This window comes from Chanos chanos, chromosome 4 (genome assembly GCF_902362185.1).
Source record: "Chanos chanos chromosome 4, fChaCha1.1, whole genome shotgun sequence".
Lineage (NCBI taxonomy): Eukaryota > Metazoa > Chordata > Actinopteri > Gonorynchiformes > Chanidae > Chanos > Chanos chanos.
This window is the reverse complement of record NC_044498.1, coordinates 3,309,801-3,321,999: the sequence shown is the minus strand read 5'-3', so window position 1 is coordinate 3,321,999 and position 12,199 is coordinate 3,309,801. Positions and strand designations below refer to the sequence as shown.

The window sequence follows — 12,199 nt, the reverse complement described above, 5'->3', positions numbered from 1 at the left end:
ATGAACTGGAGTCATTGAGAAGAACAGTGGTCAGACCCTCATTGTGACCATCACACCAGCAGGCAGATATGATGGCATGGACCGTGACACAGATTTTCGAAATACTCGTATGGAAACGGCATACTCTGCGCTTAAGACACCACCAACGATCGGCGGTACTGATCGTTCTCATCCTCCCTTCGCCAGGTCACCGCACTTGACCTCCTGGGCCTCTGCTGCTGCCTCTCCGAGCTGGCTGGGTCAGCTCCGGTCGGGTTTGTTGAAAGGACAAAAGTCAAAAGCACAGCTCCTAAGGGATCTCCCATGGATATGAACATTTTTAGCGCAGCCTTTTTTGAACATTTGCTGTGCAGTGAAGTATTGTGGAATTTCAGCATTATTATGAACACAGGAATGAGGTAATGAGTTGTTTAACGAGGGTTTCACACCTGTATTTAAGTCCTCTTTAGACATCTTCGCCTTTTTTGCTTTTGTCCGCAGGGAATTTTCGTTCTGCAGCAAAACGAAATAAACTTCCGGTATAAATATTGAATGGTCTGATTATCAACAGAACTCAACACTGGTTGGTCTCTGTTTGCGTGATAGAGCACAAGAGCACTGTGGTTAATGTGAAATTCTCAGAATATAGATTCAGGGTAAAAGACTCTGGAGAATTCCCACCGTATCAAATACAGGTTTGGTTTGGCCTGACCCAACCCCACCCGTTCTGCCCTGTGAAGTTCAGGACATCCATATCCAGGCCTGGTGAAAATTCTCAGTACTTTTGATCATTTGTAGTAAATTTCTTTACGTAATAACATAAATAATCCGTTTTTTGTAACAGTTGTTTTTTGTAAGAGTATCTATAAACCATTCATCGTTTCTCTGCAATTGGCAGTTGACATGCACAGGCTTGTACTTCACATTCACAAACTCCCCCCACTTTCATGAGTTTTTTCCATATGTAATCCTTTTTTCACACCCCACTGATGGTGTGTGTTTGTGATAATCTGAGTTGTCTGGGCCTGTGTGTTGGGGAAGTGAATATAGATTATGGCAAAACAATACCACGGTATAAAAATACTCCTTCTCTGACGTCAGGTGTGACTGGAAGTTACCCGCCCCCCCTTATTTTCGTTTAGCTGCTTTTCTGTTTTGTTGTTAAAAGTCTGTTTTGAGCTGGAACTTTGGTAAATGTTTACCGCCAACACGAGTCCGTGATGGCACCAACTCCTTGATAGCCCAGAGGTAACAACCCCACATTCAGAGTCTGTTCAGAGCTGAAGGGCAAGAAGAGAGCTTTAAATGCGATCTTAGAAAAGCGTGTGGAACGAAAATCTGTGTTTGTGGTCATCTCGCCATTTAACCCTTGTGAGATACTCAGCATTTTTTGTGTTGTGTTGTTTTTGTTTTTTTTCTCTGTGAAACCGAAGTATTCAATATCTTCTTTCCACATTTGTTTGTTTTGTTTTGTTTGATGTTTTCTAGGAAACGATGACCTAGAAACTTTCTCGAATGAAGGCACCGACCCAGGGCTCCAGCCAATCAGAGTGAGGACGGGACTTCACTGCCACCTGACCCAGGCCACACCCAAAGCATGAGAAAACCTCTGTATTTAAACGAAGAGCACTTGGCTGTCAACCTGTAAAAGACTGAAACAGTTAAAAAAAAAAAAGAAAAAAAAAAAGACTGAAACAGAACAGTTAAATAAGCCATGTGTCTGAATCCTTGCCAAGTTTACATACGTGTGTATTTACATGTAGCCACTATTAAACTGTATTGGTAATCATGGTAGCTATCGCATAATCTTCTTCATCTAAGGAGGACGGTCAACAATACATTAGGTGGAGCGGACATTTCAGATAGTTTTTGCATCAGTAGACGTGTTCTCTCTCTCTCTCTCTCTCTCTCTTTCTCTCTCTCACACACACACACACACGCACTCATTCACTTTTTTTTTTTGCATGGGTTTATTGAGGTCATTGGGATTTGAGGGCCGTTTGGTGCTTTTACTCTCTTGGCGTGCAGAAGTCCAGTCGTGTCACTCGGTGACAAAGACCTCTGCTTTCCTCGACTACAGCTGTCTACTCAATGAAATATTCAAATCGGTTGTGGCCGCACGGATGTTAATAGAGGTAACTGTGTCTGTCTGGTTAGCCCTGTGGTTAAACATTGCTGTAGCATGCACTCAGTCGGGCCCTGAGTGGGCACAGAGGACAGCGTTTGAGCCCAGAACAGGCTTAACAGGTTTGACACACGGTCTCGTCTCGGTGGAACATTAGCCGAGCCTCGGTGTTTAGTCTGATTCGCCCCTGTCGGCTGCTGATTTACAGCCTCCCGCCTTTTAGCTCTCCGCCGACGGACGCGGCGGCTGAAGTGGAAGAAAGAAACGTCAAACTGGGTTAAACTCTTACGGAACTCTGCCGTTGCCACGGCGACCGTTCCCATGACTTCTGTTCCCATGGTTTCTCTGCCTTAAAGGGAAATTCGTCTGATTAGATGAACAATGGTGTTATTTCGGGTGGTTCCTCCTTTTTTTTTTTTTCCCCCCGTTGTTTTTGCTCTCAAGCACGCGCAGGCACACACACGCACACACACACACACACACACACACAGACAGAGCAGACTTTGGTTGTGAAACAGGGCAAAAACAATACTCAGGGGGGTGTTACTGTGTGTGAGGTGACTGGTGAGCAGAAGTGCTGGAGTTTTCATGCTGTTTATATTCGCTGATGTGTTTCTTATGCTGACAGACTGATGTTTGTTTAAAGCTGTTGGAAATTTGTGTTTGTCCTTGGCTCTACTCTGTTTCTTCCAAACTATTAATCTCTTTCATTTCTAATGGGGATTTTCCTCTAACTCTCTGTCCTCTCCACTCTTAAGCAAAACGACTTTATAAACTGTGCTGATGTTAAATGAAATGCGAAATTAAACTTGAAAACATTACTGGAAATGCGGCATATTGTGGATGAAGATGTAACCTGAAGTCGTGATGAAAGTAAACATATTCCTGCCTAATGTGAAGCAGTCTCGTTCTCTGTAGCCGTGCTGGACGGTCGCCGCAGATCACAGACACACGTACACACAGGCTGGGCCCTTGTGCTCGGTGCCTCTGAGTTTATTCTCACTGAGATTGGAAGACGGAGGGACACAGAGAGAAGCTCCACCAGCCAAATGTGTTCATAATCAAACCTCAGACTTGACCGTGCCCAGTTCCAGAGCTGGAAAAGTTGACTGGCCGCACCAAGCAGACAATGTGAGGTTTTTAAACCTTTATCGCTCTCTCTCTCTCTCGCTGTTTCTTTGGTTGTTGTGTTGTTTGTGGGAGCTAACACGCTGTAGCAGGTTGTCTGAAAAGTTGACCTGTTATGATATCTCTTGCCTCCTCTTTGCAGCAGGATTATGGAGGAAAGCGTGGCGATTGTGTCTGATTTCTTGGTCTGCTCTCCTGTGTTCCGTCAGCTGTTTAGAGTTTTGGTTATACCACAGAGAGACGGCCAGTGTTTTTACCAGTGAACGAGAACTTAGAAGAGAATTGTGAGATGTCCTTTGAGAGTAAGGTTTACACACACACACACACACACACACACACACACACAAATAGCCTGTTACATTCTCCGTGCTTAGACTGTCATGTTGCAGCCCTCTCTCTGTCTTTATTTATTTATTTATAACTTTTTTGTGTACTTCATGAAGTTAACAGTCTCCTTTGAAGATGTGGAATAGTTCAGTTCAGTGCTAGGGTTTTAATTTTGCTGACCAGTAACCTCTTTTTAACGCCTCATTTAATTTTTTTTTTCCCTTTTTTTTTTTTCTTTTTAATTTAACGAGTTCCTTGCCTCAAGTGCAGTGAAATGACATCTTGCTGGTCTGGGATCATTTTTCCTCTTCTCTGGCCTCATGGCTTTTTCATGGCTTTCCTCTGTTTAATGTTTGTGCTTCTCTCTCATCACTAAACAAATTCCTGTCATGCGTTTTGGCCTAAAATTTTCCGAGTACTCCATCCACTCCTCTCTCTCTCTCTCTCTCTCTCTCTCTCTCTCTCTCTCTCTCTCTCTCTCTTTCTCTTTCTTACTCTCTCGCTCTCTTACTCTGCAGTACTGTGTGAAATGGCGAAACCTTTATGTCCTTGTTAACACTCTGTGCGTTCAAACACAGGGTGAAAAAAAAAAAAAAAACAGCTGATAGAGATATTACAAAGTCTACTGCTGGAGCATTGCTCAATTATGCTGACCCATTCCCTGCCATGGCCCTTAAAGACACAGTGACCCAAAACTGCAAGCAGACCTGGGCGTTACTGAACTGTGTCCAGGACTTTTTCCTTACATGTTTCGGTAACATTCGACTCCCTCCGCTGTAACACCAACCAACTAGAACAAACAGGATCCCTGAAGGGCAAAACTTAATATTGAACCAGAGTTTAGCTTTTTAGCTCAGTTGAGTTCCCAGTGGAGGAAGTGAGAGGGTTAAAATGTACGTCGTGAATAGGCAGAGAGACTTGGCCTTTAGCTGGATCAAGGCATGAATCAAACAGAAAGGAAGGCGATCTTAGTTTTTAAGTCCTCGGTTTCCAGGAAAACCCATTCACTCAACACGAAAAAATGTTAATATGTCTTTAGAACTTGAGAGCAATGACAAATATTGCACCAAGGGACAAGCTTTTTTCTCTCTGTACAGCTTGGCCATAAACCACTGAACTCTTGGTAGAGCACAGAACAGTTGGCTTTAACTTTGGCTCAGAATTTCTGTTTAACCACAATCACTGCTCTGTTAAGCTAGCACTCGGTGTCAAGTGTAATTTGTGGATGGGACCTCACTTCCCAATGAAGGGCGTTTTGATTATTTGGCTGTTTGTGTGAAAATAATAACTGACCAGAGATGCTGAAGAGGAGTGGCTGTGTAGAATGAGGCCCTTGTCCCCTCACATGGACAGTCAGTGGACACTTCAGTCTCACATCATCGGCACAGAAACTCATCTGACTGTTACCACGGCGACTGAGCCTTCTTGAATTATTGAAGACAGTGGACAGGAGAGCCATTCTGTCACATCCTTTCGGAACAAAGTCCTTTAATTTTCAGCTTTAGTAGTCAAGGAGTTCAGAACATGGCAGCAGGGTTATAGTGTTTTTGATTTTCTGTAGCCTTGTAAGGTTGCACCCGAATTGAAACAAGTTAGACTTCGTATCTTTGAGACATTTTCAAAAAAAAAAAAAAAAGGTTTGAATGCAGGTTATTATTTCTGATGTTGTTATTCAGGGCTATGGACTATGCCTAGGCAAATCCACCATCTCTAGACGGAGAACAAGCTTGTAAGCGTGTTTGTCCTGGAAAGACTTTGTCCAGAGAAAGTTAAAGAATATGCCACAGAATAACAAGCACAGCTGTTTGCTCAAGATCTTAGTCCCCAAATGCTTTGTGTCCTCAAGATCTCCCTCCAGATGGCCCGAGCCCAAATACAGACAACTCCTAAAATAATTCCCAGACAGGGATTTCACAGTTCCCTTTCTGCTCCCCACAATCAACAGTTCAGTCGTTACAAGGCTCGGAGAAAGTAACTGCTGCTTTTACTGTTTCCAGCTTTACAAGTGATTACTTAGTACTGCATGATAATTTGGCCTTGCACCTTAGGCCACTGAACCCTCAGGATAGTGTAGGAGAACATCTTTAATTCCTAAAACGGAGACCAGCCAGCAGGTATTGCTGCAGCACAAGCGCCCTTCCATGTGTTTTAAAACGCTTTCCTTTGTGTGCTGTAAATACGGAATGTCTCTGAATTTTTATGAACCTTCCAAGTATTCTGGAATGTGAACCTGGAATGGTCTCGCATCCATGACAACCACTACCACACGGAGTCAGGAAAGCCACTGACATCATTTTAGAAATATATTTTTTTATTTTTTATTATTATTTATTTATTTATTTATTTATTTTTTAAACTGCAATCTGTCATTACAAAATATATGGAACAGTAATCATTGTAGTGAAACCTCTGGTCCTGTTAATCCCCAATCTCAGATACAAGGCTTTCAATCGACAATCTTTTTGGGATTGCATTCCCGACACGGCAGGGTGAGACAGTGGAATGTTTTGGTAGGCACTTCACATGGCAGGGTGGGACACAGGAATGTATTTTAGGCACTTAACAAGAACAAGTGGTCAACAAATTTAAAATAAGTACCCCTTTTTTTTTTTCTTTTCTTTTCTTTTTGTTTTTAATCTTTACAGGCGGAAGTGAGGTGTGCAACACTGTGGATCTGAAGATCCTGAGAAGTTGATTAAATTAATCATATTTTCCATTTCATTTTCTCAGAGCTAATTCAAGATCTGAAGACATAAGAGATCAAAACAAATGCTTACTGTTCAATTTGCCATTTTCAGCCGATCTTGACCAGTCTGAAACGGATACAGATTTACTAGACTGTGACTTTAAATGGGATCATATTAATTCATATACTCTTCGTGTGTTCACATATAATGTAATTCCCTCATCAAAATGTCCGTTTTTGAATCCAGAAATCCAAAGCACATTCAAAAGGTTCAGCTTCAGAAGGACTAAAATAAGCACTGAGTGGGGTTTATTCTCGCCTAGATTACGCAGTTATAGTGGAAGGCAAAACAATCCAATATAGAAATCACAGGTATAGGACTGTTGTTGTCAAGGCAACACAGTGTACATTCTACATGGCCGGAGCCATTCAGGAGAGGTTTAAAGGACAGTCAGTCTGGAACCGCAGTCCAACGTTGGGGAGGATGAACAATAAATAAAAATGCAAAACATTCGCACTTTTGTTTTTAAATTAAAGATTCACTTTAAAAAGAAATCAAAGTGTAGTTACAAAATGTCATTGCAGTATAATATATTAACTGTGGAAAAATAACAACAAAAAAAAAATGTCTTCACAATCTTATGATTAATACGTAAGATCATAATTTAACATAAAAGAAAATATATTCTATTGACTCATTATCCAGATAAATACAAAAACAAAATAAAAAATGCTTACAATCAGCAATAAATACATTTTTAAGTTAAATAAGCAGTGACAAGCAAAACCTTCGGCTCGAAAGTTTTTTCTTAACTAAATAATAATAACAATAATAATAATAATAATAATAATAATAATAATAGTCAAAAGGGCATTTCACTAGGGGTAATCAGTCACATTTTAAGTGTCTTGGGAAAGAGGAAGTCGGACCATTTGATGACTGGACTTCACACAGGCGATGTCCGCAAAAACCTTTTAGTGTGGGGGTGGGGGTGGGGGTCACATGTCCTGGGGATGGTATCCATAGTGACAGCGCCTATAGCACCAGAAGGAAATACAAATCGTTTTCAGACCGCCTGAAAGCAAGACTGTTTAAAAAAAAAAAAAAAAAAAAGTAATAATAATAAATCACACAGGATCTGTGGAGCGGTGACCATGAGTCCATAAGATCCTCCCAAACATAAGGGTAATAAAGAGGCACTTTGGATTTTGGCTACCCACTCCTCTTGCTTTGAATCTTGAGTTAGTTGTAGCTGTGGAACAGACTGATGAAGGAAGAAAGGAGAGCAACTGGCACTTCCGGAGCTACCAAAGCATAAGGAGCAATGCTACAGAGTGAAACAAGAGGGCAGAATCCTAAATACAGAAGCACGCAGTCCTGAGCTGGGGAGGACTGTGACCATTTGCAATTTCCCTACAGTCTCAGTTTGCCTGTCCTTTTAGAATGTCTTCCAGAGGATGAGCTACAAAATCATTTTTGTTGCTGTTGTTGTTTTTCTTCCTTAATTATTTGCTTGCTGAAATATCAAGAGCCCCACTCCAATTTAAAGGGCTTTACCTGGATGTCAATGTCGTCTGCAGTCTGAACAGATCTTGGTGAGATGACTGGGGACTGAAAACTGAGAGCTTTACAGGATCAACGCAGAGATTTGTGGGAAGATAAAGAGGAAGTAGATCAATCTAGGGTTGGTTCGCTCGATTTTGACTGAATGGCAATGCCGCTCTTCTTGGCCCACTTGGTCTGTTGTAAACAAAGCCAGAACAGGAGGGAATCATGAGAAGGCAAGTGCTGTCCCTCCCTCTCTCACTCTCTTTTTTTTTTTTTTCTTTTCTCTCTGGATCCTGGGTTACCATTTCTCAAATTTGTGCTGGTGATGATGAGGTGAGTCCTAGTCTTCAGAGACTGACAGCCTGCTGAAGATGGGTAAGCGTCGAGTGGCATCTAGTATCGGGGACTCGGAACCACTCTGGCTTCCCAGGCTGCTCTGGTAGCCTTCCTGGTCGGAAAGAGAGTCCAAAGGAGTGGGAGGTGAGACAGACATGGACCGGAACAAGCAAGGGATGGTTGGGGAGTGCGGAGCAGGGGCATCTGAGGCGTGGTTGGCCCCCAAGCTGGGGCCAAACAAGCTGGCAAGTTCTTGGCTTGAGTACGTGAAGGGGTTGGCCAGCCAGTTCTGGAGGTTTTCCGTGTGGAACAGCGGGGGTGGCGTGACCGACATCGGGCTGTCCTCGGATCCGCCGGAGCTGGAGAACCCGGCGAAACTGTAACTGTGTTGAAGGCGAGGGCGGTCCTGCTTATTGGAGGTGGAGAGGGGTGGGCCTCGGCGCTCTTCTTCGTTATGGATGAAGTGGCATCGTGCCCCGTACGGGCAGATCCCGCTGGTATGGTAGGTTCGGCACAACTCGGTCTTGTACTTGGGATGTCGGCTCAGGCTGCGTAACTCTCCCATGCCGTGAGCGAACTGACACTTGTCGCCATATTTACACGAGCCGTTCTCTTCGAAAGGCCGACACAGCTCTGTCTTGTAGCGGCTGGAGTTCACCTGGCTGTTCCCACTGGCTCCCACGTAGAATGCGCTGCTTGGTTTCAAGCGGTCTCCCGTTTCAGAGTATGAGCGGTCGCGGAAACGGTTTTCCTTGTTGTTGTTATAGTTGTTGGCTCTACCATCCGTTATGGCTGAGGGTTCCATCTTGAGAGAGTTGGCAAATTGGCTCTGGTGGAATCTGGAGCTAGAGAAGCTGACTGTGTGTCTGCGCTGGTAAATTCCCCCGGGTGTAGGTGCGCCCACCGTCTTCCTGTCCAGCAGGGACCCAGTGGGGGCAATAGAGGGGAGGTTGGGGGGGTTGCTGGGGGCAGATGCTGTGTGTGGCCTGCTAACGGTGGTGTCATAGTCCAAAATGGTATTGTTCTGCAAATGGAAGTCAACAGAAGAGTCACAAACCTGGGCTATCAGGCTAATAGATAAACTCTGTCCTTCCTTTAACAGGTGGCAAACTGAACACTTTTCTTGAATGCATTGTGATGACTTTTATCATACTCTTTAGCAATAACTTCTCAGTCTGTGGTCCATCCACTAAAAAAAAACGTTTCACTGCTGTTATTTTTTTTTAACTAGAGAGGCAACTTTCTCTGTATATATAGGCTGGAAAATCCATTTACAAGACATCAGAATCACTCAGAGCTGGAAGTTCAGATTAATACACAAACGAATGAAAGCCCGAAGCACCCGTAGCTGCGATGTCAAAAGGGCGCGCAAAAGAGGGTGCATGGACTGCATAAGTCATTACGTAACAGGGTGAGTAAGAGCCAGTAGGTCAGATCCTTCATGCACATCAGCTTAACAGTGAACAAAGCAACTTTAGGTAGAAGGAGAGCAGTCTTGTTTCTCCTTAACCAGAAGGGCGAAAAAACTTATTTCTGTAATGTCGGGTGGACATTAGCGCACAAAGTTATTTCGTTTTGCAATATTCTGATACACTGATGAACAGGGCACAGCCTGCGAAAAAATTAGGTCGTTTAGCGTAAGACTCAGAGATTTATAAAGGGCCCTCACCACGTAACTAAAACGCTGCATTCTGTTAAACACAAACAAGACTTAACTACATCTGTAACTGCCCTCTTCCTGAGGAAATTGTGTTCTTAGCATGTATCAAAGCTCGACATGCATGCAGATCACTATGCGCGACCGCATTAAGTGCATACAGTTAAAAGGTAATAATAATAGGCTAATAATAATAATAACAATAATAATGATAATAATAATAATAATAAGACTGAACAGTAGTCACTAGTTTAACTGCGCTTGCTTCGAGACAGAAACTAAGCCAACACTTACTGTACTTATATGTGCTACTCGGTTAGTTTGAACTGGAATAGCTCTGGTCGGGTTACTGTTTGATGAGTGACCTCTAGTCAGCGAATTATCAGCAATAAACTTTACGATAGCACTATAAACCTGCGTGGTGTCCCATGACCAGCTTACAGTAGGCTACACTCTGTTCAGTGATTTGGCGTTTTACGAGCGACCTAAAACGAGTCCAATTAAATCATGAATCGTATGGACACTTCACTGTCAAATCTATCTGTAATGAAACAGAGACCTCATAATTTGTAAGAAACAGATCAGTAAGAAAACAAAGACCACTGTTTTTCATTGAACTATTATCGGATTTTCAATCAATGACAGTCGATGTTTGAATCATAGCTAAGCAGGAAAGCGTGCGATCCAGAGATGCAGGCAACCAGATCGCTCAAAGTGTTGATAGATACAAGTTTCCAACAAAGCAAAACAGTAAAAAAAAGCATTCAAATGCATTTAAGCCTTTACAGATGTAGTACTAACTGGTGTGAATGGAATAAAATCTACACTGTATTCTTTACATTGTATTTTAGAAATCTCACGTCGGCTGTCTTCGCAACACAGTTTTGCAAACTTAAAAACGTAGGTTACGCTACCTTGTTCGCCACGTCGTTACGGTCGTAGAATGCAACGGTTGCCGTCATTTTTACAGTATGGGCAATTTAAAAAAAAAATACTAAATGCTATTTAAAATGAATGTCTTCTAAGGCACAGTGGGTGTATTCCTGAATTTGTGTTCCTTCTGCCCCGCTGAGAACCCCCTCTGTCCTTCTAAACTTGCGCATTTCCTTTATAAAACTGGCACAGTTATCTGCACAGAAGAGAGGAGGAGCTTTTCATGTGATTGGCATTTTCGAGGCACAGATTCTGGCGGTCAAGCCGTCCTCCTTTTCCGCACGGCACTTGCATTTTGACGTTCTATAGCGCACGACAGACAGGCTACATGGAAACCTGCTTCATTTCGCTGCGTAAGACGTGCACTATCACTAAATATGCCCTTGCGGACTTTTTAATCGTTTCGAAATTGGACTGACGTACAGTTTAAGACCTGGTTCACCGATTCTGCAGCCGTTGCTGATTATAAGCAGCTCTTGAGAGTTTTATCTTTAAAAATGCAACGAATGGAAAACCGTTCTACTGCCCTGATTATTTTATCTATGTGTGCCGTGATTGGGCTAGAGAGATATAGATATAGGTATAGATATGAAGATATAGATCTATATCTGTTGCTATAGATATAGATTTAACATTCAGTAACGTATTCAGTGGACACTTCATTTTTTGGTTTGCTTTAAAATAGATAAGAGGCCAACAGACCTTCAGTAAGAAAACAATTCACAAATCACAATTTGGCATTTAGCAGACGCTTTTATACCAAAGCGACTTACAATTAGTGCATCACGTTATTAATTATCTCCACATCAACGGCACACGAAAGGACTTAAATACTAGTTAGTTACGTTTGAAATATTAATCCGTCGGTAAAAAAGACTTGAAAGCCGTTAGCAGGTGATCAGACGTTGTTTAATCATAACCCGTGTAGCAGTGCAAAGCAAACCAAGTCACTAATTTGGAGTTTCTCATTGGTTCAGTGCTGTCCAGTATTTTCAGTTTAACTATAGTTAAAATCTGAACATGTAAACTATCACTGGCTTGCATCTCTGCAGTATAAAAAGCCTGATTACTGGCAAGGTTACTCAGTCTTTCGTTTTCATTTTTGATTTTCTTTGGGCCTCAGAGAAAAGGGAAGCTAAGTGAGTTCGTATGAGCGAGAAAAGAGGGAGAGAGAGAGAGACTTTCTGTCTTGCTTTTTTCAGGGTGTCAGTATAATGAGGTGAAGGAGAGGAATGCTTGTTTTTTGTGGGGGTTTTTTTTCTGGGTAGTTTCCTTGCATTATATTTCAACGGACCAGTCACCAGAAAATCATTTTCTGCAGTATAACCTATTCCATGGCTACAGGAGGATCATCTCTCCCTCAGGAATAATATTTTTCTCTAAATGTCTCTCAAAGTGCTGAACTCCAATCTACGGTCATTATAACTACAGTCATTATGACATCTATCCAAAAAAGCTCTCTGAAGATATCGTGTCCAT

The 12,199-nt window shown here is 42.4% G+C and overlaps 2 protein-coding genes across 2 annotated transcripts in view; one reads left to right on the top strand and one right to left on the bottom strand.

Moving 5' to 3' along the window:
- The window catches only part of rad51b (RAD51 paralog B), a 32,179-nt gene extending 30,599 nt beyond the window's left edge, over positions 1 to 1,580 (top strand). Inside the window, exon 11 of the mRNA XM_030772553.1 lies at positions 1,468 to 1,580. Coding sequence (XP_030628413.1) covers positions 1,468 to 1,580 — 113 coding nt within the window. The remainder of the gene's footprint in view (positions 1 to 1,467) is intronic.
- Positions 1,581 to 6,532: 4,952 nt separating this feature from the next.
- zfp36l1b (zinc finger protein 36, C3H type-like 1b) lies at positions 6,533 to 10,866 on the bottom strand. Its single transcript, XM_030770324.1, has 2 exons — positions 10,702 to 10,866; positions 6,533 to 9,154 (listed from the first exon to the last, which is right to left on the bottom strand). Exons 1-2 carry the CDS (start codon positions 10,747 to 10,749, stop codon positions 8,135 to 8,137), a joined length of 1,068 nt encoding a protein of 355 aa, XP_030626184.1. The 5' UTR covers positions 10,750 to 10,866; the 3' UTR covers positions 6,533 to 8,134.
- Positions 10,867 to 12,199: the final 1,333 nt, after the last annotated feature.